At 42.0% G+C, this 23842-nt stretch overlaps 1 protein-coding gene across 7 annotated transcripts in view; it reads left to right on the top strand.

Moving 5' to 3' along the window:
* The window catches only part of LOC137372378 (LIM and calponin homology domains-containing protein 1-like), a 503856-nt gene that overhangs the window by 412526 nt on the left and 67488 nt on the right, over positions 1-23842 (top strand). For 6 of the 7 annotated variants that reach the window (XM_068036287.1, XM_068036300.1, XM_068036294.1 and 3 more), the window contains 6 exons: positions 7440-7597; positions 11926-12337; positions 13950-14189; positions 19555-19681; positions 20863-21044; positions 21380-21506. In XM_068036287.1, the coding sequence (XP_067892388.1) occupies positions 7440-7597; positions 11926-12337; positions 13950-14189; positions 19555-19681; positions 20863-21044; positions 21380-21506 (1246 nt within the window). The remainder of the gene's footprint in view (positions 1-7439; positions 7598-11925; positions 12338-13949; positions 14190-19554; positions 19682-20862; positions 21045-21379; positions 21507-23842) is intronic. The other variant, XM_068036271.1, reaches the window with a different exon arrangement.

The following is a 23842-nucleotide window of genomic DNA, read 5'->3' as shown; positions in this document are numbered from 1 at the left end:
TCACATTAGAAACCAGACTGATAATTGTACAATGTGACTAAATTCACATTAGAAACCGTACAGATAATTATACAATGTGACTAAATTCACATTAGAAACCATACTGATAATTGTACAATGTGACTAAATTCACAATAGAAACCATACTGATAATTATACAATGTGACTAAATTCACATTAGAAACCGTACAGATAATTATACAATGTGACTAAATTCACATTAGAAACCAGACTGATAATTGTACAATGTGACTAAATTCACATTAGAAACCGTACAGATAATTATACAATGTGACTAAATTCACATTAGAAACCAGACTGATAATTGTACAATGTGACTAAATTCACAATAGAAACCATACAGATAATTGTACAATGTGACTAAATTCACATTAGAAACCATACTGATAATTGTACAGTGTGACTAAATTCACATTAGAAACCATACAGATAATTGTACAATATGACTAAATTCACATTAGAAACCATACTGATAATTGTACAATGTGACTAAATTCACAATAGAAACCAGACTGATAATTGTACAATGTGACTAAATTCACATTCGAAACCATATTGATAATTGTACAATGTGACTAAATTCACAATAGAAACCAGACTGATAATTGTACAATGTGACTAAATTCACAATAGAAACCATACAGATAATTATACAATGTGACTAAATTCACATTAGAAACCATACTGATAATTGTACAATGTGACTAAATTCACATTAGAAACCGTACAGATAATTATACAATGTGACTAAATTCACAATAGAAACCAGACTGATAATTGTACAATGTGACTAAATTCACATTAGAAACCATACTGATAATTGTACAATGTGACTAAATTCACATTAGAAACCGTACAGATAATTATACAATGTGACTAAATTCACATTAGAAACCATACAGATAATTATACAATGTGACTAAATTCACATTAGAAACCATACTGATAATTGTACAATGTGACTAAATTCACATTAGAAACCGTACAGATAATTATACAATGTGACTAAATTCACATTAGAAACCATACAGATAATTATACAATGTGACTAAATTCACATTAGAAACCATACAGATAATTGTACAATGTGACTAAATTCACATTCGAAACCATACTGATAATTGTACAATGTGACTAAATTCACATTAGAAACCATACAGATAATTGTACAATGTGACTAAATTCACATTCGAAACCATACAGATAATTGTACAATGTGACTAAATTCACATTAGAAACCATACTGATAATTGTACAATGTGACTAAATTCACATTAGAAACCATACAGATAATTGTACAATGTGACTAAATTCACATTAGAAACCATACTGATAATTATACAATGTGACTAAATTCACATTAGAAACCATACAGATAATTGTACAATGTGACTAAATTCACATTAGAAACCATACTGATAATTATACAATGTGACTAAATTCACATTAGAAACCATACTGATAATTGTACAATGTGACTAAATTCACATTAGAAACCGTACAGATAATTATACAATGTGACTAAATTCACATTAGAAACCATACTGATAATTATACAATGTGACTAAATTCACATTAGAAACCGTACAGATAATTGTACAATGTGACTAAATTCACATTAGAAACCATACTGATAATTATACAATGTGACTAAATTCACATTAGAAACCGTTCAGATAATTAAACAATGTGACTAAATTCACATTAGAAACCATACAGATAATTGTACAATGTGACTAAATTCACATTAGAAACCATACTGATAATTGTACAATGTGACTAAATTCACAATAGAAACCGTACAGATAATTGTACAATGTGACTAAATTCACATTAGAAACCATACTGATAATTATACAATGTGACTAAATTCACATTAGAAACCGTACAGATAATTATACAATGTGACTAAATTCACATTAGAAACCATACTGATAATTGTACAATGTGACTAAATTCACAATAGAAACCATACTGATAATTGTACAATGTGACTAAATTCACATTAGAATCCGTACAGATAATTATACAATGTGACTAAATTCACATTAGAAACCATACTGATAATTGTACAATGTGACTAAATTCACAATAGAAACCATACTGATAATTATACAATGTGACTAAATTCACATTAGAAGCCATACTGATAATTGTACAATGTGACTAAATTCACATTAGAAACCGTACAGATAATTATACAATGTGACTAAATTCACATTAGAAAGCATACTGATAATTATACAATGTGACTAAATTCACATTAGAAACCATACTGATAATTGTACAATGTGACTAAATTCACATTAGAAACCATACTGATAATTATACAATGTGACTAAATTCACATTAGAAACCATACTGATAATTGTACAATGTGACTAAATTCACATTAGAAACCGGACAGATAATTGTACAATGTGACTAAATTCACATTAGAAACCAGACTGATAATTGTACAATGTGACTAAATTCACATTAGAAACCGTACAGATAATTATACAATGTGACTAAATTCACATTAGAAACCAGACTGATAATTGTACAATGTGACTAAATTCACATTAGAAACCGTACAGATAATTATACAATGTGACTAAATTCACATTAGAAACCATACTGATAATTGTACAATGTGACTAAATTCACAATAGAAACCATACTGATAATTATACAATGTGACTAAATTCACATTAGAAACCGTACAGATAATTATACAATGTGACTAAATTCACATTAGAAACCAGACTGATAATTGTACAATGTGACTAAATTCACATTAGAAACCGTACAGATAATTATACAATGTGACTAAATTCACATTAGAAACCAGACTGATAATTGTACAATGTGACTAAATTCACAATAGAAACCATACAGATAATTGTACAATGTGACTAAATTCACATTAGAAACCATACTGATAATTGTACAGTGTGACTAAATTCACATTAGAAACCATACAGATAATTGTACAATGTGACTAAATTCACATTAGAAACCATACTGATAATTGTACAATGTGACTAAATTCACAATAGAAACCAGACTGATAATTGTACAATGTGACTAAATTCACATTAGAAACCATATTGATAATTGTACAATGTGACTAAATTCACAATAGAAACCAGACTGATAATTGTACAATGTGACTAAATTCACAATAGAAACCATACAGATAATTATACAATGTGACTAAATTCACATTAGAAACCATACTGATAATTGTACAATGTGACTAAATTCACATTAGAAACCGTACAGATAATTATACAATGTGACTAAATTCACAATAGAAACCAGACTGATAATTGTACAATGTGACTAAATTCACATTAGAAACCATACTGATAATTGTACAATGTGACTAAATTCACATTAGAAACCGTACAGATAATTATACAATGTGACTAAATTCACATTAGAAACCATACAGATAATTATACAATGTGACTAAATTCACATTAGAAACCATACTGATAATTGTACAATGTGACTAAATTCACATTAGAAACCGTACAGATAATTATACAATGTGACTAAATTCACATTAGAAACCATACAGATAATTATACAATGTGACTAAATTCACATTAGAAACCATACAGATAATTGTACAATGTGACTAAATTCACATTCGAAACCATACTGATAATTGTACAATGTGACTAAATTCACATTAGAAACCATACAGATAATTGTACAATGTGACTAAATTCACATTCGAAACCATACAGATAATTGTACAATGTGACTAAATTCACATTAGAAACCATACTGATAATTGTACAATGTGACTAAATTCACATTAGAAACCATACAGATAATTGTACAATGTGACTAAATTCACATTAGAAACCATACTGATAATTATACAATGTGACTAAATTCACATTAGAAACCATACAGATAATTGTACAATGTGACTAAATTCACATTAGAAACCATACTGATAATTGTACAATGTGACTAAATTCACATTAGAAACCATACAGATAATTGTACAATGTGACTAAATTCACATTAGAAACCAGACTGATAATTGTACAATGTGACTAAATTCACAATAGAAACCATACAGATAATTGTACAATGTGACTAAATTCACATTAGAAACCATACTGATAATTATACAATGTGACTAAATTCACATTAGAAACCATACAGATAATTGTACAATGTGACTAAATTCACATTAGAAACCAGACAGATAATTGTACAATGTGACTAAATTCACATTCGAAACCATACTGATAATTATACAATGTGACTAAATTCACATTAGAAACCATACAGATAATTGTACAATGTGACTAAATTCACAATAGAAACCATACTGATAATTGTACAATGTGACTAAATTCACATTAGAAACCGTACAGATAATTGTACAATGTGACTAAATTCACATTAGAATCCATACTGATAATTGTACAATGTGACTAAATTCACATTAGAAACCGTACAGATAATTGTACAATGTGACTAAATTCACATTAGAATCCATACTGATAATTGTACAATGTGACTAAATTCACATTAGAAACCGTACAGATAATTGTACAATGTGACTAAATTCACATTAGAATCCATACTGATAATTGTACAATGTGACTAAATTCACATTAGAAACCGTACAGATAATTGTACAATGTGACTAAATTCACATTAGAAACCATACTGATAATTGTACAATGTGACTAAATTCACATTAGAAACCGTACAGATAATTGTACAATGTGACTAAATTCACATTAGAAACCATACTGATAATTGTACAATGTGACTAAATTCACATTAGAAACCATACAGATAATTGTACAATGTGACTAAATTCACATTAGAAACCATACTGATAATTATACAATGTGACTAAATTCACATTAGAAACCATACAGATAATTGTACAATGTGACTAAATTCACATTAGAAACCATACTGATAATTGTACAATGTGACTAAATTCACATTAGAAACCATACAGATAATTGTACAATGTGACTAAATTCACATTCGAAACCATACTGATAATTATACAATGTGACTAAATTCACATTAGAAACCATACAGATAATTGTACAATGTGACTAAATTCACATTAGAAACCATACAGATAATTGTACAATGTGACTAAATTCACAATAGAAACCATACTGATAATTGTACAATGTGACTAAATTCACATTAGAAACCGTACAGATAATTGTACAATGTGACTAAATTCACATTAGAATCCATACTGATAATTGTACAATGTGACTAAATTCACAATAGAAACCATACTGATAATTGTACAATGTGACTAAATTCACATTAGAAACCGTACAGATAATTGTACAATGTGACTAAATTCACATTAGAAACCATACAGATAATTGTACAATGTGACTAAATTCACATTAGAAACCAGACTGATAATTGTACAATGTGACTAAATTCACATTAGAAACCATACAGATAATTGTACAATGTGACTAAATTCACATTAGAATCCATACTGATAATTGTACAATGTGACTAAATTCACATTAGAAACCATACTGATAATTGTACAATTGTACAAATCAGAAAAGATTGTGGGATGAGGGGAAGGTGGGATGTTAGAAGGTGGATTAAGGTAGGAACATATCGTCATCCTCTATGGTTTCAGACCCACTGCTGGCCAAGGTTTCACTTGTGGTGGCACCAATGATTGCCAGCACCATCTGCTCCACAGAGCTGAGGCCATGCAGCTGTGCCTGTCCCCCACTGGTTAGGTGCTGCTGCTTGCATTTCTGCACACCTTGTCCTGCAAGAGAGAGGGAGGTGTGTCGGTGAATGTGGTGAAATGTTTTTGGGTGATGTGCCTGTCACAGTTGAATAGCTGGAAGTGTGTGCAGGCTGTGAGATGTGAGTGTGATGTTTGCAGCAGTGCTGAGTATGTGAGGATGAGGTGAGGGTATGAATGTTAGGTAAGAGTCTTGATTGAAAGAGATTGTTGGTAGGTATGTGAAGGGGGCAATGGTGTATTGAGCAGCGTGTGAAGCCAGTGGTTCATTTGTAAAGCATATGAAGATGAAAAAAACACCTGCACCAAGGTCTCTGGTGATGCATTGGAGAACCTTGGAGCATGCTGCCTTGCCTGTTTCACAATTTCCACCTCCTCCTTCTGATCGTAAGCACTTCCACAGCGGCTTCCAGCACCTGCTGCAGTCAGAATGCTCCTCCCCTTTAAGAGGTGCAGGCTAGCTTTACCACGCATGACCTGGAGCCCCCTGCTGAGACATGCAGCCAATCAGCAGCCCGCATAACGATGCCACTACTATCATTTAAATTAGCAGACTATACAGAGTTTGCATGCTGCCTGCATCGCTACGAATGTACACAGGTTAATCACACATTGTGATCCTCGTGCCTGATTACCAGCCTCATCCAAACGTTCCCCTCACCTCTTTGACCACGGAGGTAATTTTATGGAGGTGATGGGATCTTGGCCACCGGCCGGAGAGCCGGCAAGAGACCTGCGTTGCCTCCTCTGGGAAGGCCCACTGGTATTACGTGCCAATCAGGCACTTGAGAGATCACCAGTAGGCCTTCCCCGGGATCAGGACCCTGGGGATGGGAAGTCCCATCCACCGAAAGCTGTCAGCCAATCAAAGACCGGCTGCTCTTTTACTCAGCAGCGCCACCGGCCAGGCAGTGGCTGCTGCTAGAATATACACCCACCGTGGGGCTCAGGATTGCAGAATGACCCAGGCCAGAGGGAGTGATGGCTGGGTGGTGTGCGGTTTCGCAGGGTGGGCGTCAGGGGGAAGCGGGGTGTAGTGGGGTCGGCAGCAAAGGCATGTGTTTGGCTATCAGCAGCACCCGCCCCACTTCCCGATGCCGTGTCCCTTGATCAGGCAATGAGTGCCTTTTACTGAGGGACCCTCCCCACCCCCACCCCCGGGAGACTACAAGCAAACCCACATGGGTTTGCATGTCGTGCTCCGTGCAGGAGACAGGCTCGTCCGCCGCTGGGTTAATACCAACGGCAGCGGGAAGAGGCCCTTAATTAGGCATGAATTGCCCATTAAGGGCCACAATTGGCTATGGGGCGGAAAGGCCGGCTATGGGGCGGAAAGGCCGGCCATGGGCCTTCCCACCACAGAATTAATTGGGGTGGAAGTGGAAAGATGGCAGGGTCCCCACACACCACCATCTGCTCAATTAAATGCCACCCCCCCCAACCTGCAAACATAAAATACCTCCCCATGTTTTTGATCACTCCTCTGAATATTAACTTCTTTGATTTGGTATCTATTTGTTCCTTAAGCCTCTGTGCAGCATCTTGTTGGTTTTTAAAAAAAAAAATGCAAGTAATGTTTCTGCCACTGCAGACTGACATTTAAATCTATGCAATACAATATGTGAACAAAAATGTTGTTTCTATGCAGGACCTGGCTCGCTGGAAGAATCGGAGGAGGAGTGCCTCCCAGGACCTTATCAAACGGAAAGAGGAACGAGATATTGTGGAAAAAATAATGAGTGGAGAGCGCAGTTCATCAGAAAGGCGGAAGAGCATTAAAACATACAGAGAAATTGTGGAGGAAAAGTATGTAGTTTGGATATAATATTGTTCTAAACTGATCTTGTCGTTCATTGTGAGGAATGTTTGCCAATAACTGATACTATGGGATGAATTTTAATCACAAAAAACGAGGGGGTTTGGGACAGGTAGGCTATTAAACTGTTATAAGTCTGAATCCTGACCCCACTCGTCTCGAACCTACCCACCTCCGGTTTTAATGGAGGCCTGGTGTTGGCGACCAACCCGCTTGTAGGAGGCAGATTGACAATTTAAACATTGGCCGGAATTTTACGCCCCCGCCTCAGGAGTGGGCTGGTGACAGGTGTGTGGGGGGCGGGGGGGGGAGGTGCGTAAAATTGAGTGGGAGGTGGGGGGTGCCATTCCCGACGCCCACCCACCCTCGCTGCAATTTTACGAGGGGCAGCTGTGGCAAGAAATGGCCCATCTGCCCCAGGCCACTTAAGGACCTTAAATGCCCAATTAACTGCCACTTAAGGGCCTCCCCCTGTCACTGCTGGTATTTTACCATATTACTTGAGCCACGAAATATTTAACGCCTACACTTTCTGCCGGCGGCTCAGGCCCCCAGAATGCTGCCAGGTTAAACCTGGTGGCCTCCTTGCGGGTTGGGGGGGGCCATCCTGATGGGGCACCCTGTGCCCCATGGAGGGCCCCTCCATGGCCCAACTGCCCCCACTGAAATACATTATCCCCACCAACCGACCCCGTCTTGCCTCACTGTGGCCCAACCAATTGTCGCTGGCGATCCCCACAAAATTATCTTTTTTCCAGGGCCGGTGTCCCTCTTGCTCCCTTCCCTGGCTGGAGTCCCAGCAGTGGCCACCGCTCCCAGTCGTGCTGCTGGGACTGAGAGCGGCCGGGCCACTGATTGGCCAGCAGCTCTAAGAGGTGGAACTTCCTGCCTCAGATGGGCGGAGGTCCTGCCCAAGGCCAATTAAAGCCCTGGGCCACATAAAATCGTAGCATTGCTTGCAGGCCCAGCGGAGGCAGGCTCACCCCCGACTTTTGGGCTGGTGGACGGGGCCTCCCATCCAATGTAAAATTCCGGCCATTGTAATATTTCCACTTACCTGTTGGATCCAGCTTCACCAAATTCCGCAATTGGGGACGCTGTGCCGATCCTTCTGATCTCCCTCCGACCTGCCCCTGGGGCCTAGGATCTCCTTCTGACCCTTCAGGCCTCTGCTCCCCTGCTGCCCAGGCCTCCAATCCCTCAAGCCTCTGATCCCCGATCATGCTGGGATCGGACCTCCGTTTCCCCCTCCGCCCACTCTTCACAGGGATTGGCTCCCCCCTGCACCAGCATTGAACCCTACATCGGGATTGAACCCCCTGACCTCAGGACCAGACTACCACCCAGAATTGCCCCCCATCCCCCATGATCGGAGCCCCCAGAACTGGACCTAGCTGGTCCTGCAATCTATCTTCTCCAGTGTTCCTTACCCGACTGGAAGTTAAGCCTGTCAATAAACTCCACAGCGTGTGGGGAAATTCTGACTTTCGGGTTTCTCTCTTGCTAGTGGCCCACTCTGTCCCACCGGCCCCACCAGCCTTGTGCCTGACAGGTCAATAGTTTTAAATTTCCCCCATGAATCTGGTTTGTGTAGCAATGTTGTAAAGCCAATGCAACCAGCGGCTGAAGGTAAATGGCTGATATAGAACATAGAACAGCACAGCACAGTACAGGCCCTTCGGTCCACGATGTTGTGCCTGATATTTTAATAAATGGAGGTAACGGTGAGACTTATGTTACAGATCCATAAAAAAACTATGAAAATATAACATTCTGCTTGTAGACAATATACCGCTATCCAGCGATAACATTTTAAACTATTATTCAAAATTTGATATTTTTGGGTAAGATTTCCTTCAGGCTCAGTAGTTTGGATCTTGCAAGATTAACTCATTCCTTCACCTTCAAAATCCAGAAAAGATTTTCTTCAAGTCCAATTCTTACAAATTGTTAGTTTTTTTCAGTCTGGGCCTTCTGCACAATTTGTGTCCTTTGGTACCTGTGACAACTTCTTGAATTGATCTGACATTAAAGCAGGCTTTAAACACCCTCTGACCAGCAGCAATGAGTAGGCAGCGGAGTTGAAATCAAAGTGGTCAACTTACTGCCTTGTTCCCATCCCACCACCATATTTCCCAGTGCCATCTGTTGGACGGCCTCCATAATGAGACAGGACCATCATCAATCCAAGTATACATAGGACTCGATTCAGTTTCAATGGCTGTTGAGAGGACTGTTTATCATGGGCTGGTGTTTTATCCGGGCGACGGAGATATTGACCACCGGCAAAAGCACCGCCGAGAACCCCGCGTTGCCGCTTCAGTGGGAGGCCCGCTGATTCAAATGCCAATTAGGGACTTAACTGGTCAGCAGTGGGCTTTCCACGGGATCAAGGACCCCGGTGTCGGAAGTGCCGACCTCTGAGAGCTACCAGCCAATCATTGCTGCCAATGGAGCACCCTCCTGACGCTGGACCCAGGCCACAGGTAGGTCAGGGCAGGAGAGGTCTCACTTGATAGGGGGTTGCGGGGTAGAGTGTGCAGGGAGGTCGGCAGCAAGGGCACGGGAGTGGCTCTCAGCGAGCACCTCTCCTCCTCTTCCTGATGCCGTGTCCCTCGATCAGGCACTAAGTGCCTTCTAATGAGGACATCCTCCCCTGCTCCAGAGCCAGCAACCAATCCGCAAGGTTTCTCGTTCGCGCTTCCTGTGTGGCGACAGGCCCACCCGCCGCTCGGCTAATTGCAGCGGAGGCAGGGTGAGGCCCTTAATTGGGCATTAATTGCCCACTTAAAGGCCTCAATTGTTGGCAGGGCTGGAAGGCCATTCACAGGCCGTCCCACCCTGGAATAAATTTTGAGGGAGGCGGGAATTTGGCGGCTCCTTCTGAACCTCCTGCTGGCCACCATCCCACCTGATTAAATGCCCTCCCTGCCTGCAAACCCGCTGCGGGGGAGAGCATAAAATTCCCCCCATGGGTGTTTCGCTCAATGAAACCTTGTGGGCAAGAGAAAAAGGCCCCAAAAGGTAAGTATTCAAATAATTTTTGAGGGGCCAGAAGGAGCAGGAATGCTCCCCTAGGTTCCACCAGAAGAATGTGGGCTGCTCACTCCCTGTGATTTACCCCCCAAACCCTGGATTTGTATTTCTGTGAGCCGGGTTAGCTGCTGAGCCACCTTATATTGTGCTGGCTTGAAGCTGGCGAGCAGCAGTGGAATAGCCATTCAGGGCGTGCAGTTAACCCTGTTTATGGTAATGAGGTGTGGCACTTGATACTGCAGGTATTAGGCAGCTGACCCATCTGCTCTTCTGGCTGACCATCCAGTAGTTAAAACCACCCTTAAATGTCTTACTGAATTATACCTGACTATTGTCTCACCATTTCAAAATTTGAACCAATCTCAAAAGTAAGAAAAAAGCTCAATAAATGCATTATTGAGAGTAAAGCCTGGCTCGGGTATAAAATTGAAACCGAACTCGGGCCCGGCCTGACAACAGTCAACCTGAACCCGACCTGGCCCGACACACGTAGTTGGGTTTGGTCGGGTAGCCAGGCTTTACTGCAGAGTGCGGATTCCGGACTGCACGTTTCCTGCCTTGACGTCCTGAATGGTCATTTGAAGATTACTTCCCGGAGCAAGGCAGGACTGTCCATGTCCAGCCCGACCCAACCCGATCCTGAATGCTGGACCTGGAAGAGAAACCCGACCCGACCTGAACCCGACACATGTCGTTGGCTCTGGTTGGGTTCGGGTCGAGTAGCCACACTTTAACTGAGAGACCCATAGCATAAATAAAGTAGAAAGTAGTGGTAATAGCCAATAATTTAGCCAGTCTTTTATATAAAATCTTCTGTATTGTACTGCAGTTTGGTAAATTTTGCTACGCAATAGGCCTTAATGGGACTATCTGGACATGAGTTTGGTCCCTAAACCACTGCAAAATCTGCAATACACCCAGTGACCCACAAAGACAAGATACTTGTGTATACTTTTATAGCTCTGCTGCAGAGAGTGAATCCTATACTGTACTTAGCACTGGACTATAAAATCAAATAGTTATGTTCCTGATGCAGTGCCTACAGTACTTTTTTTCTGCAGGATTAGGAAGTGGGTGGGGAACTTTTTAATGTAGACATTAAAGTTCATGGGACAGTAAAATTGGATAGGGCGTCTGACCCAAACCTACCCTGTTCTCACTGGGCAGCTCAGGTTAAACTAGACTGCTTCATTTCATACATCAAAATTGACTCTGAGAAAGGCTGGTTATAAAGTGAAATATTTACACCTTTTGTTATGGTTCATTATATTTGGAATTGCAGGGAATGCAGAGAAAATGCACTCCAAGAAGCATATAAGAATGCAAGGACCCCAGAAGAGGCTGAAGCCATTTTGAAAAAATATTCACAGAGATTTATCATCAGTGAACCTGTTCTTGAAAAGTTGGCGATGCCAAAATTCCTGGAGAGAAGTCAATCTGTGGATTCAGATACTCCATCCTCACCAACAAAAGATCCTAATTCACTGAAATACTTACGACAGCAATCATTGCCTATCCAAAAATACACTGCCACAGTTGAAGCAATGATCATTCCCAGCAGCCAGTTGCAGACTAACTTTTCTGCAGCAGTAATATCCCCGACCAGAACTGTTGCTGCTAAGGCAGTGCCGATTTTGATCCCCAAGCCTTATTCACAACCAAAAGATTCACAGATGGTGCTGAAATCATTTAAGGTAAGAAGGAGCCCTTGAAGCCAAAGTGGACTGAACACTATTCAGATATTAGTCTCTCCATTGCGTAAAGATAGTTATTAAATCGAGTCAATGCCAACTAAACCATGGAGAAGATTTCTTCTACAGGCGATTTATAATAAAATAGTAAATCTGTTCTTCATAAGCAGGTGCACAATTTTATTAATTCCAGATATATGTTAATGACCTGTACTTAGGCATCCAGGGCCCACACCCTTACCCCATCGCCAGGGCCTGCCAAATGATCCCAGAGACCCCAACATCACTTACCTCTCCTGGGGTCTCCAATGTTTCGGTACTACAGAGCCTCCTACTGTACCGGCAGTGGTCACTGCCTCCAATGGCCCTACAGGTACTGGAGAGCTGCTAGCCCTCTGATCAGCTGGCAGTTCCTGGAGGCAGGAGATTATCCCATAAAGGAACAGCGCCCCTGATGGTGGGCATTTAATTTCTGCCTGCCGTGAAATTGCACCAGGGGTCCAATGGAGGGCCGAGGCAGGGTGTCCCCCACAACCTTCTGGCCCGCTGCCAGGATCCCCATTGCCAGAACAAAATTCTTCGTAGATAGTCAGTTGTTCTGATCGGGAATGCACTGCCCAAAAGGGTAGTAGGAGCAGATTCAATAGTAACATTCAAAAAATAATTAGATAAATACTTGAACGGAACAAATTTACAGGGCTGTGGGGAAGGAGCAGGGGAGTGGAACTAATTGGATAGCTCTATCAAATTCTAAGATTATATGATCACACCCATCAGTGCTCCCTAGCATTCACTCGGCTAGAGTTTGTGACATCAGGGCGGGGAGGGCACTTCATTAGCACCACAACAGTGTCTCATGTGCCTGCCAACCCTATGTTGCCAGGCACTCTGAATAAATGCATATATTTGAAAGTGTTGCCCATGAACAGTTTGTATCAACATTCACAGCAAAGAAGTGAATGTTGATATGGACTATGATCAACCATATTGATTCCAATAAAGTTAGAATAGAATTATGGAATCATAGAATAGTACAGCTTAGAAACAAGCTGTTTGGCCCATCGATTTTGTGCTGGTGTTTTTCTCCACATTAACCAGCTAATATAAACCCAGTCTCATGCTCAGGTGAACCTCAGCTATTGTCTACTGGCTGCCTGCCATTTCAATAGAGTTTGCAACAGAAAGCATCCATGGGAAACAACAGATATTTCAAGTGGCCACACTTGAGATTCCTTTTTTGAACTGAAACAGATATAAAAACAATTTGCATTTGGCCTAAATAAGTGTAATTTCATTTAGAAAAAAATATATGGCTTTCTTCACACTATCAATTACATTTTAGGATCACTGTTATTTGGATTTTAAAAAGAAATGATTTACAATTTTTTGACATTTAGGCTTTTTATGGTAAATAGCTTAGCGCTGAAAGAACTTATGCAATTTTCTATAAATTTCTGTGTTACATTCTGTATACCACAGGAGTCTTATCTGCATTGCTTTGAATGTTCTTTTCTAGTATGATAACTTTTAGAAATGTTTAGTTTTGTGTTTCAACAGAACTTTACAACTGAGGAATTAACATCTGATCTGAATTATTTTCTTTATGTATATGTAGAAAGATGGAAAGATTAGAATAAATGGAGATACCAGCCCAACATTTACCAGAGTTGAAGAGAAGGAGTCCACATCTGCAATATCTGCCCCAACCCTTTCAAAATCACAGATGTTTGAAGGTGTAGCAAGAGTGGACAATCCCCCACTAAAATCTCAGACAGATAACAACTGTCATGTGTCCAGACTTGACAAGGTGGTTTCTTCAACCAGAAATGACCTACAGACTGAAGACACAGAACAGGTACGTACACACTTTACCTTTTGTAACCAGTGTCTCATGTCACTGTACTGCCAGTATTGCTTTACAACAATGCTGGAAACAGGTTACCTGCTCAGCAATAACCTGCTCACTGACGCTCAGTTTGGATTCTGCCAGGGCCACTTGGCTCCTGACGTCATTGCAGCCTTGGTCCAAACATGGACAAAAGAGCTGAATCCAGAGGTGAGGTGAGAGTTACTGCCCTTGACATCAAGGCAACATTTGGCCTGGTATGGCATGAGACTTCATGGGATCTGGAGTCAATGTTGACGCCTCCCAGGGCAACTCCCGACTGACTGTACACCACCTCTGCTGGTGGATAGGGCAGACCCACGGATGGTGATGGTGGTGTCAGGAAAATTGTCTGTAAGGTTTGATTCCGTGAGTATGACTATGTGAGGCTGTTGCTTGACTAATCTGTGGAACAGCTCTCCCAACATTGGCACAAGCCTCCAGATGTTAGTAGGGAGGACTTTGCAGGGTTGACAGGACTGGGTTTGCCATTGTCGTTTCCAGTGTCGAGCTCGATGCCGGGTGGTCCGTCTGGTTTCATACAAGGTATAGAACCTTGGTTAGACTGCACCTGGAGCACAGTGTGCAGTTTTGGTCCCCTTGCCTTAGGAAGGATATTATTGCCATAGAGGGCGTGCAACGAAGGTTCACCAGACTTGTTCTGGGATGGTGGGACTGTCCTATGAAGAGAGATTGGGAAAATTGGGCCTGTATTCTCTAGAGTTTCGAAGAATGAGAGGTGATCTCATTGAAACCTACAAAATACTTAAAGACATAGACAGGGTAGATGCAGGTAAGATGTTTCCCTGGTTGGGGAGTCTAGAACCAGGGGACACAGTTTCAAAATAAGGGGGAAGCCATTTAGGACAGAGATGAGGAGAAATTTCTTTATTCAGAGGGTGGTGAATCCTTGGAATTCTCTACCCCAGAGGGCTGTGGAAGCTCAGTCATTGAGTATGTTTAAAGCAGAGATTGACAGATTTCTAAATACGAATGACAGAATCACAGAATAATACAGTGCAGAAGAGGCCCTTCGGCCCATCGAGTCTGCACCAATGCATTAAAACACCTGACCTGTCTACCTAATCCCATTTGACAGCACTTGGCCCATAGCCTTGAATATTATGACGGGCCAAGTGCTCATCCAGGTACTTTTTAAAGGATGTGAGGCAACCTGCCTCTACCACCCTCCCAAGCAGGGCATTCCAGACCGTCACCATCCTCTGGTTAAAAAAGTTCTTCCTCAAATCCCCCTTAAACCTCCCATCCCTCACCTTAAACTTGTGACCCCTCGTAACTGACCCTTCAACTAAGGGGAACAACTGCTCCCTATCCACCCTGTCCATGCCCCTCATAATCTTGTACACCTCGATCAGGTCACCCCTCAGTCTTCTCTGCTCCAGTGAAAACAACCCAAAATTTTCCAACCTCTCTTCATAGTTTAAATGTTCCATCCCAGGCAACATCCTGGTGAATCGCCTCTTCACCCCCTCCAATGCAATCACATCCTTCCTATAATGTGGCAACTAGAAATGCACACAGTACTCCAGCTGTGGCCTTACCAAAGTTCTGTACAACTCCAACATGACCTCCCTGCTTTTGTAATCTATGCCTCGATTGATAAAGGCAAATGTCCCATATGACTTTTTCACCACCCTATTGACCTGCCCTTGGCAAACAGGATTAAGGATAATCCCAAGGCTTTTTATACGTATAGAAAGAGCAAGAGGGTAACTAGGGAAAGGGTTGGCCCACTCAAGGACAGAGAAGGGAATCTATGTGTGGAGCCAGAGGAAATGGGCGAGGTACTAAATGAGTACTTTGCATGAGTCTTCACCAAAGAGAGCCGAGGGAAGGGAGTGTAGATAGTCTCAGTAATCTCATTATCAAAAAGGAGGAGGTGTTGGGTGTCTTGCAAAGCATTAAGGTAGATAGGTCCCCAGGGCCTGATGGGATATACCCCAGAATACTAAGGGAGGCAAGGGAAGAAATTGCTGGGGCCTTGACTGAAATCTTTGCATCCTCATTGGCTACAGCAGAGGTCCCAGAGGACTGGAGAATAGCCAATGTTGTTCCTTTGTTTAAGAAGGGTAGCAAGGATAATTCAGGAAATTATAGACCGGTGAGCCTTATGTCAGTGGTAGGGAAATTATTAGAGAGGATTCTTCGGGACAGGATTTACTCCCATTTGGAAACAAACGAACTTATTAGCGAGAGGCAGCATGGTTTTGTGAAGGGGAGGTCGTGTCTCATTAATTTGATAGAGTTTTTTGAAGAAGTGACAAAGATGATTGATGAAGGAAGGGCAGTGGATGTTATCTATATGGACCTCAGTAAAGCCTTTGACAAGGTCCCGCTTGGCAGACTGGTACAAAAGGTGAAGTCACACGGGATCAGAGGTGAGCTGGCAAGATGGATACAGAACTGGCTCAGTCATAGAAGACAGAGGGTAGCAGTGGAAGGGTGCTTTTCTGAATGGAGGGATGTGACTAGTGGTGTTCCGCAGGGATCAGTGCTGGGACCTTTGCTGTTTGTAGTATATATAAATGATTTGGAGGAAAATGTAGCTGGTCTGATTAGTAAGTTTGCGGACGACACAAAGGTTGGTGGAGTTGTGGATAATGATGAGGATTGTCAGAGGATACAGCAGGATATCGATCGGTTGGAGACTTGGGTGGAGAAATGGCAGATGGAGTTTAATCCGGATAAATGTGAGGTAATGCATTTTGGAAGGTCTAATGCAGTTGGGAAGTATACAGTAAATGGCAGAACCCTTAGGAGTATTGACAGGCAGAGAGATCTGGGCGTACAGGTCCACAGGTCACTGAAAGTGGCAACGCAGGTGGATAAGGTAGTCAAGAAGGCATACGGCATGCTTGCCTTCATTGGTCGGGGCATAGAGTTTAAAAATTGGCAAGTCATGCTGTAGCTGTACAGAACTTTAGTTAGGCCACACTTAGAATATTGCGTGCAATTCTGGCCGCCACACTACCAGAAGGAGTTGGAGGCTTTGGAGAGGGTACAGAAGAGGTTTACCAGGATGTTGCCTGGTCTGGAGGGCATTAGCTATGAGGAGAGGTTGGATAAACTCGGATTGTTTGTCACTGGAACGACGGAGGTGGAGGGGCGACATGATAGAGGTTTACAAAGTTATGAGCGGTATGGACAGAGTGGATAGTCAGAAGCTTTTTCCCAGGCTGGAAGAGTCAGTTACTAGGGCACATGGGTTTAAGGTGAGAGGGGCAAAGTTTAGAGGGGATGTGCGAGGCAAGTTCTTTACACAGAGGGTGGTGAGTGCCTGGAACTTGCTGCCAGGGGAGGTGGTGGAAGCAGGTACGATAGCGACGTTTAAGAGGCATCTTGACAAATACATGAATAGGATGGGAATAGAGGGATACGGTCCCCGGAAGTGCAGAAGGTTTTAGTTTCGGCAGGCATCAAGATCGGCGCAGGCTTGGAGGGCCGAATGGCCTGTTCCTGTGCTGTACTGTTCTTTGTTCTTTGTTCTTTGTTCTGCCTTCAGAGGTCTATGGACAAACACGCCAAGGTCCCTTTGTTCCTCGGAACTTCCCAGTGTCAGGCCATTCATTGAATACTTCCGTGTCACATTACTCCTTTCAAAGTGTATCACCTCACACTTTTCAGCGTTAAATTCCATCTGCCACTTTTCTGCCCATTTGACCATCCCGTCTATATCTTCCTGTAACCTAAGACACTCCACCTCACTGTTAACCACTCGGCCAATCTTTGTGTCATCCGCGAACTTACTGATCTTACCCACCACATAGTCATCTATGTCGTTTATATAAATGACAAACAATAGGGGTCCCAGCACAGATCCCTGTGGTACGCCACTGGACACTGGCTTCCAGTCACTAAAACAGCCGTCTGTCATCACTCTCTGTCTCCTACAGCTAAGCCAATTTTGAATCCACCTTATCAAGTTACCCTGTATCCCAGGTGCATTTGCTTTCTTGATAAGTCTCCCATGTGGGACCTTGTCAAAGGCTTTGCTGAAATCCATGTAAACTACATCAACTGCACTACCCTCATCGACACACCTGGTCACATGCTCAAAAAATTCTATCAAATTTGTTAGGCATGACCTCCCTCTGACAAAGCCATGCTGACTATTCCTAATCAAATTTTGCCTCTCCAAGTGGAGATAGATTCTCTCCTTCAGAATTTTCTCCAATAGTTTCCCTACCACTGACATGAGACTCACTGGTCTGTAGTTCCTTGGCTTATCTCTACAACCTTTCTTAAATAGTGGGACCACATTAGCTGTTCTCCAGTCCTCTGGCACCTCCCCCGTGGCCAGAGAGGAATTAAAAATTAGGGTCAGAACCCCTGCAATCTCCACCCTCGCCTCCCACAGCATCCTGGGACACAGGACCTAGAGATTTGTCCACTTTTAAGCCTTCCAAAACCTCCAATACCTTGTCATGCCCTATGACAATTTGCGCAAGAACTTCACAGTCTCTCTCTCTAAGTTCCATATCTACATCCTCTTTCTCTTGGGTAAAGACAGATGTGAAGTATTCATTCAACACCCTACCAATGTCCTCTGGCTCCACCCACAAATTTCCCCCTTGGTCCCGAATGGGTCCTACTCTTTCCCTGGTTATTCTCTTCCCATTGATATACTTATTGAATATCTTGGGATTTTCCCTACTTTTACCAGCCAGAGCTTTCTCATATCCCCTCTTTGCTCTCCTAATTGCTTTCTTAAGCTCCATCCTACACTTTCTGTTTTCCACTAATGCTTCCATTGATTTGCTCTCCTTGTATTTGCTAAAAGCCTCTCTTTTCCTTCTCATTGTACCCTGTATGACATGAGGATTGTGTGGGAAAAAGGCATTGAAGTGGATGATCAGCCATGACCATATGGAGTGGCGGGGCAGGCTCGATGGGCTGAATGGCCTACTCCTGCTCTTATGTTCCTATTCCTTTTATTCGACTTTGTAGTGGTTTGATACAACTGAGTGGCTTGCTGGGCAATTTCAGAGGGCATTTAAGAGTCAACCACATTGCTGTGGGTCTGGAGTCAGGTGGAGGCCAGACCAGGTAAGGACAGCAGATTTCCTTCCCTAAAGGACATTAGTGAACCAGATGAGTTTTTACAACAATCAACAATAGTTTCATGGTCACCATTAGGCTACCTTTTAATTCGAGATTTATTAATTGAATTCAAATTTCACCATCTGCCACGGTTGTTTTCGGACCCATGTCCCCAGAGTATTAGCCTAGGCCTCTGACACTTATATCTTATGCAGCAGTTATGTGCTGTTATGTTGATTCTGTTTCATAATAAATCTGTGTCTTTTTCTTACAGGGAGAGCAGCGTGAGCTGCCGATTGCCATTACCACCACTCAACAGCCAAGCACAGAGGAAGAATCTGATTTGAAATCCTGCTGCAATGAGACTGAGAAAGAGACAGTAAAAGATGCAGCTCAAGAAGGTGTGAGGCTCATTTCAAACATGCAGCAAAAATCCCAGCTCTGCTTTGTGCCTTGCTGTGATATAACAGATGCCAGACTTTCCTGAATTCTTTGTTTTAACAGTCTTGCAAGTGAGAGGCTCAATGGCCTTTAAAATGGCATCGTGACTTCGTAATCACATTATGTACACAAAAAAGGTTGTGTGAAAATGTGTGAGTGAAAACGTTTTTTAGAAGACGCAGCTTACCAGCTATAAAACTGCTTTTACCCCTTGGCCCTGATCCTCTGGGCGTCCGGTGGGAAACCAAAGAGTGAAATGCATGAATGCTTCCTGGGACAATCCCAAATCCCGGAACTTCCTTCCTAACTGCACTGTGGGTGTTCCTTCACCACACAGACTGCAGTGGTTCAAGAAGGTGGCTCACCACCATCTTCTCGAGGGCAATTAGGAATAAGCTATAAATGCTGGCCTTGCTAGCAATGCTCACATCCCATGAATGAATTTTTTAAAAAAGCTTTCTTAGAGGCTTGAAGCAAACAGTTGGCATAGTGAGTCGTCTGTCGCAAGTGTGGTCATTAATAGGCTTCAATAAAATGCATTGATTGTTTCAGGTTGGAACAGTACTATGTAGAGAGTAGCAGATTTGTTTCTAATAATTTTATTATCAAGGAAGTGATATCTGATGTAACTCCAGTTCCTTCACTTCTTGTTAATTGTTTCATATGTTTCTCTCTCTCCCTGCCCCAATTCTCAGCTTTAAGCTTTTGTTGCTTTTCTACCCCAGACCCTGTCCTCCTTTGGCAGGGATGAAGAGGCTGGATTATGGCCTTTACTACTATTTCTGTTAATGCTGCCCAATATCAGCAGTTACAGTGTTCAAAAAAAGAATAAGCTACCTTGGAAATCCTTCCTCCCAAACTCGGAGTACTTCACCTTTGTGAATCTGCAAGCTGAGGGCTGGGAGGATGTTGGTTGAGGTCAGTTAAGGCTAGAATCCAAAGACACTCACCCCAATTTGGAGCCTCATGATCTCCCATTATAACTATTGGGTTGCCTGCTCATTACTAATTGCTAAAGAACATAGAATGGCAGAACAGACTCAAGGGGCTGAATGGCCTACTCCTGTTCCTATGTTCCTATTGCAAGTATCTGTCCACTCTGAAAGACAAATTCACTAATTCTGCTTTTATTTTATTGTAGACTATGAAGAAGATCATCAATGGAACTTGGAAACATCAACGGTACACATTGCCCTATCAAACAATGTGGCAATGGGCATAAGGGATGCAATTGATTCCAAAATTCTAACAACTGATGAAGCCTGCTTAAATCCTGAGAAAGAGGAGCCCAGTGAAAATGTACAGAAACAGCTTAAACAAGAGGTAGCCTTTGATTTAATCTTGCGCACTGGTTTCAAAAGTTTCACTTCTTTCTGTATATTTTCAATGTTTTGCTTCATTGCAATATTTTATTGCACTCCAAAACTGCAGTTTTCAATTTTTTTCTGAAAACTTTGACATTAAAGTAACTTTGTAAAGTAAGTTTTAAAACTATTTATGGAGAGAGCATGGAGTTGTATCACCAAGCTGGAAGCCCACTGTTTATTAAATTGTTCTTTTCTCTTTAGGAAGTGAACTTCAATAGATCTCAGTTTTATCTGATACAGTTTAATATTTGCAATGTCACAAGGTCACTCATTGTATTTAACACAAAACAGGCTTTAAAATCGGAGACACTTCAACACGATGAAATAGAAGATGTGTTTGATTCCATTCAAAGGATAAATGAAGTGGAAGAAGAGACTGTAGAAAACAGTCAGTCTATTGATGTTGTTAATCAGCAAGGTAAGACATCAAAAAGCACGGAGAGCATGCCTGCTGTATGGTGAGATGCAGTTAGCTTAAAAGCATAGCACAATAGTCTTTAGTATAATACGTTGCAAAAATGACGAAAAATAGTGTTAGAAACAAATTGCATGAGAAATTGTTTGAATACAATACTGTATTATAAAATAGTGCTTTATTTTCAAACTATACTTCCAAAAAATTATATCTTCTGCAGTACGCCATGGGCTAGAATTTCTGCTCGATTGCGCTGGTTGTTTTTGCGCAATTCTGATAACCGGCGCAAAATAGAATGGAGTTTTACATGCAAGTTGTGTTCAGTGCAACTGAACATCAGTTCAGAGTTTCTGTGATCGCTTATGCTGGTTTTAAAGCCATCATGCTAGATGCATGCCCCAACGACAGAACTGGCCATGGCCCCAGAATAAATTAATCAACATTGGGATTTTCTGCTAATTGCGTCCATTTGCAGGCCTTTGAGGAGGCTCCAAATGTTAAGCTGGATCTTTTTGGTGCTTACGTAGCAAGAAACTTACTACTGCACCCAGTCTTGCTAGAAAATAATTTGTATATTTTTTAAATCACAAAAATAGGGCGAACTCACAAGTGGTGCATTGACACCGTGATTTAAAATGCTTATTTTTTGTGATAAAACCATTTTCAGCTGTTTTTGCAGGATTTGGTTCAGGAGTCACAGAATACCCAAAAAAGGAAAAAGTCATAGGTAGTTTTAAAGTTGCCTATTAAGAAGCAGCGGTTTAAATATGATGATGCATAAGCTAAATAGACAGAAAACACATACGACCAGAACATAACAGGTTAAACGGTTTAGCGATCCTGGATCATACGGTGGGGCAGAATGGTAGTGGCAGTCTCTCCAACTGCTGAGGCAGGTGAGGTGTTGGTGGTCACTTTGGTCAAAGAACAAAGAACAAAGAACAGTACAGCACAGGAACAGGCCATTCGGCCCTCCAAGCCTGCGCCGATCGTGATGCCTGCCGAAACTAACACCTTCTGCACTTCCGGGGCCCATATCTCTCTATTCCCTTCCTATTCACATATTTGTCAAGATGTCTCTTAAACGTCGCTATCGTATCTGCTTCCACCACCTCCCCTGGCAGCAAGTTCCAGGCACTCACCACCCTCTGTGTAAAAGAACTTGCCTCGCACATCCCCTCTAAACTTTGCCCCTCGCACCTTAAACCTATGTCCCCTAGTAACTGACTCTTCCACCCTGGGAAAAAGCTTCTGACTATCCACTCTGTCCATGCCGTTCATAACTTTGTAAACCTCTATCATGTCGCCCCTCCACCTCCGTCGTTCCAGTGAAAACAATCCGAGTTTTTCCAACCTTTCTTCATAGCTAATGCCCTCCAGACCAGGCAACATCCTGGTAAACCTCCTCTGTACCCTCTCCAAAACCTCCACGCCCTTCTGGTAGTGTGGCGACCAGAATTGCACGCAATATTCTAAGTGTGGCCTAACTAAGGTTCTGTACAGCTGCAACATGACTTGCCAATTTTTATACTCTATGCCCCGACCGATGAAGGCAAGCATGCCGTATGCCTTCTTGACTACCTTATCCACCTGCGTTGCCACTTTCAGTGACCTGTGGACCTGTACGCCCAGATCTCTCTGCCTGTCAATACTCCTAAGGGTTCTGCCATTTACTGTATACCTCACACCTGCATTAGACCTTTCAAAGTGCATTACCTCACATTTGTCCGGATTAAACTCCATCTGCCATTTCTCCGCCCAAGTCTCCAACCGATCTGTATCCTCTGACAATCCTCATCATTATCCGCAACTCCACCAACCTTTGTGTCGTCCGCAAACTTACTAATCAGACCAGCTACATTTTCCTCCAAATCATTTATATATACTACAAACAGCAAAGGTCCCAGCACTGATCCCTGCGGAACACCACTAGTCACATCCCTCCATTCAGAAAAACACCCATCCACTGTTACCCTCTGTCTTCTATGACTGAGCCAGTTCTGTATCCATCTTGCCAGCTCACCTCTGATCCCGTGTGACTTCACCTTTTGCACCAGTCTGCCATGCGGGACCTTGTCAAAGGCTTTACTAAAGTCCACAGAGACAACATCCACCGCCCTTCCCTCATCAATCATCTTCGTCACTTACTCAAAAAACTCAATCAAATTAGTAAGACACGACCTCCGCTTCACAAAACCATGCTGTCTCTCACTAATATGTTCGTTTGTTTCCAAATGGGAGTAAATCCTGTCCCGAAGAATCCTCTCTAATAGTTTCCCTACCACTGACGTAACGCTCACCGGCCTATAATTTCCTGGATTATCCTTACCACCCTTCTT

This window comes from Heterodontus francisci, chromosome 1, assembly GCF_036365525.1.
Source record: "Heterodontus francisci isolate sHetFra1 chromosome 1, sHetFra1.hap1, whole genome shotgun sequence".
NCBI classification, from domain to species: domain Eukaryota; kingdom Metazoa; phylum Chordata; class Chondrichthyes; order Heterodontiformes; family Heterodontidae; genus Heterodontus; species Heterodontus francisci.
Note: the sequence above shows the minus strand (reverse complement) of the source record. Positions and strands in the feature narration are given on the sequence as shown.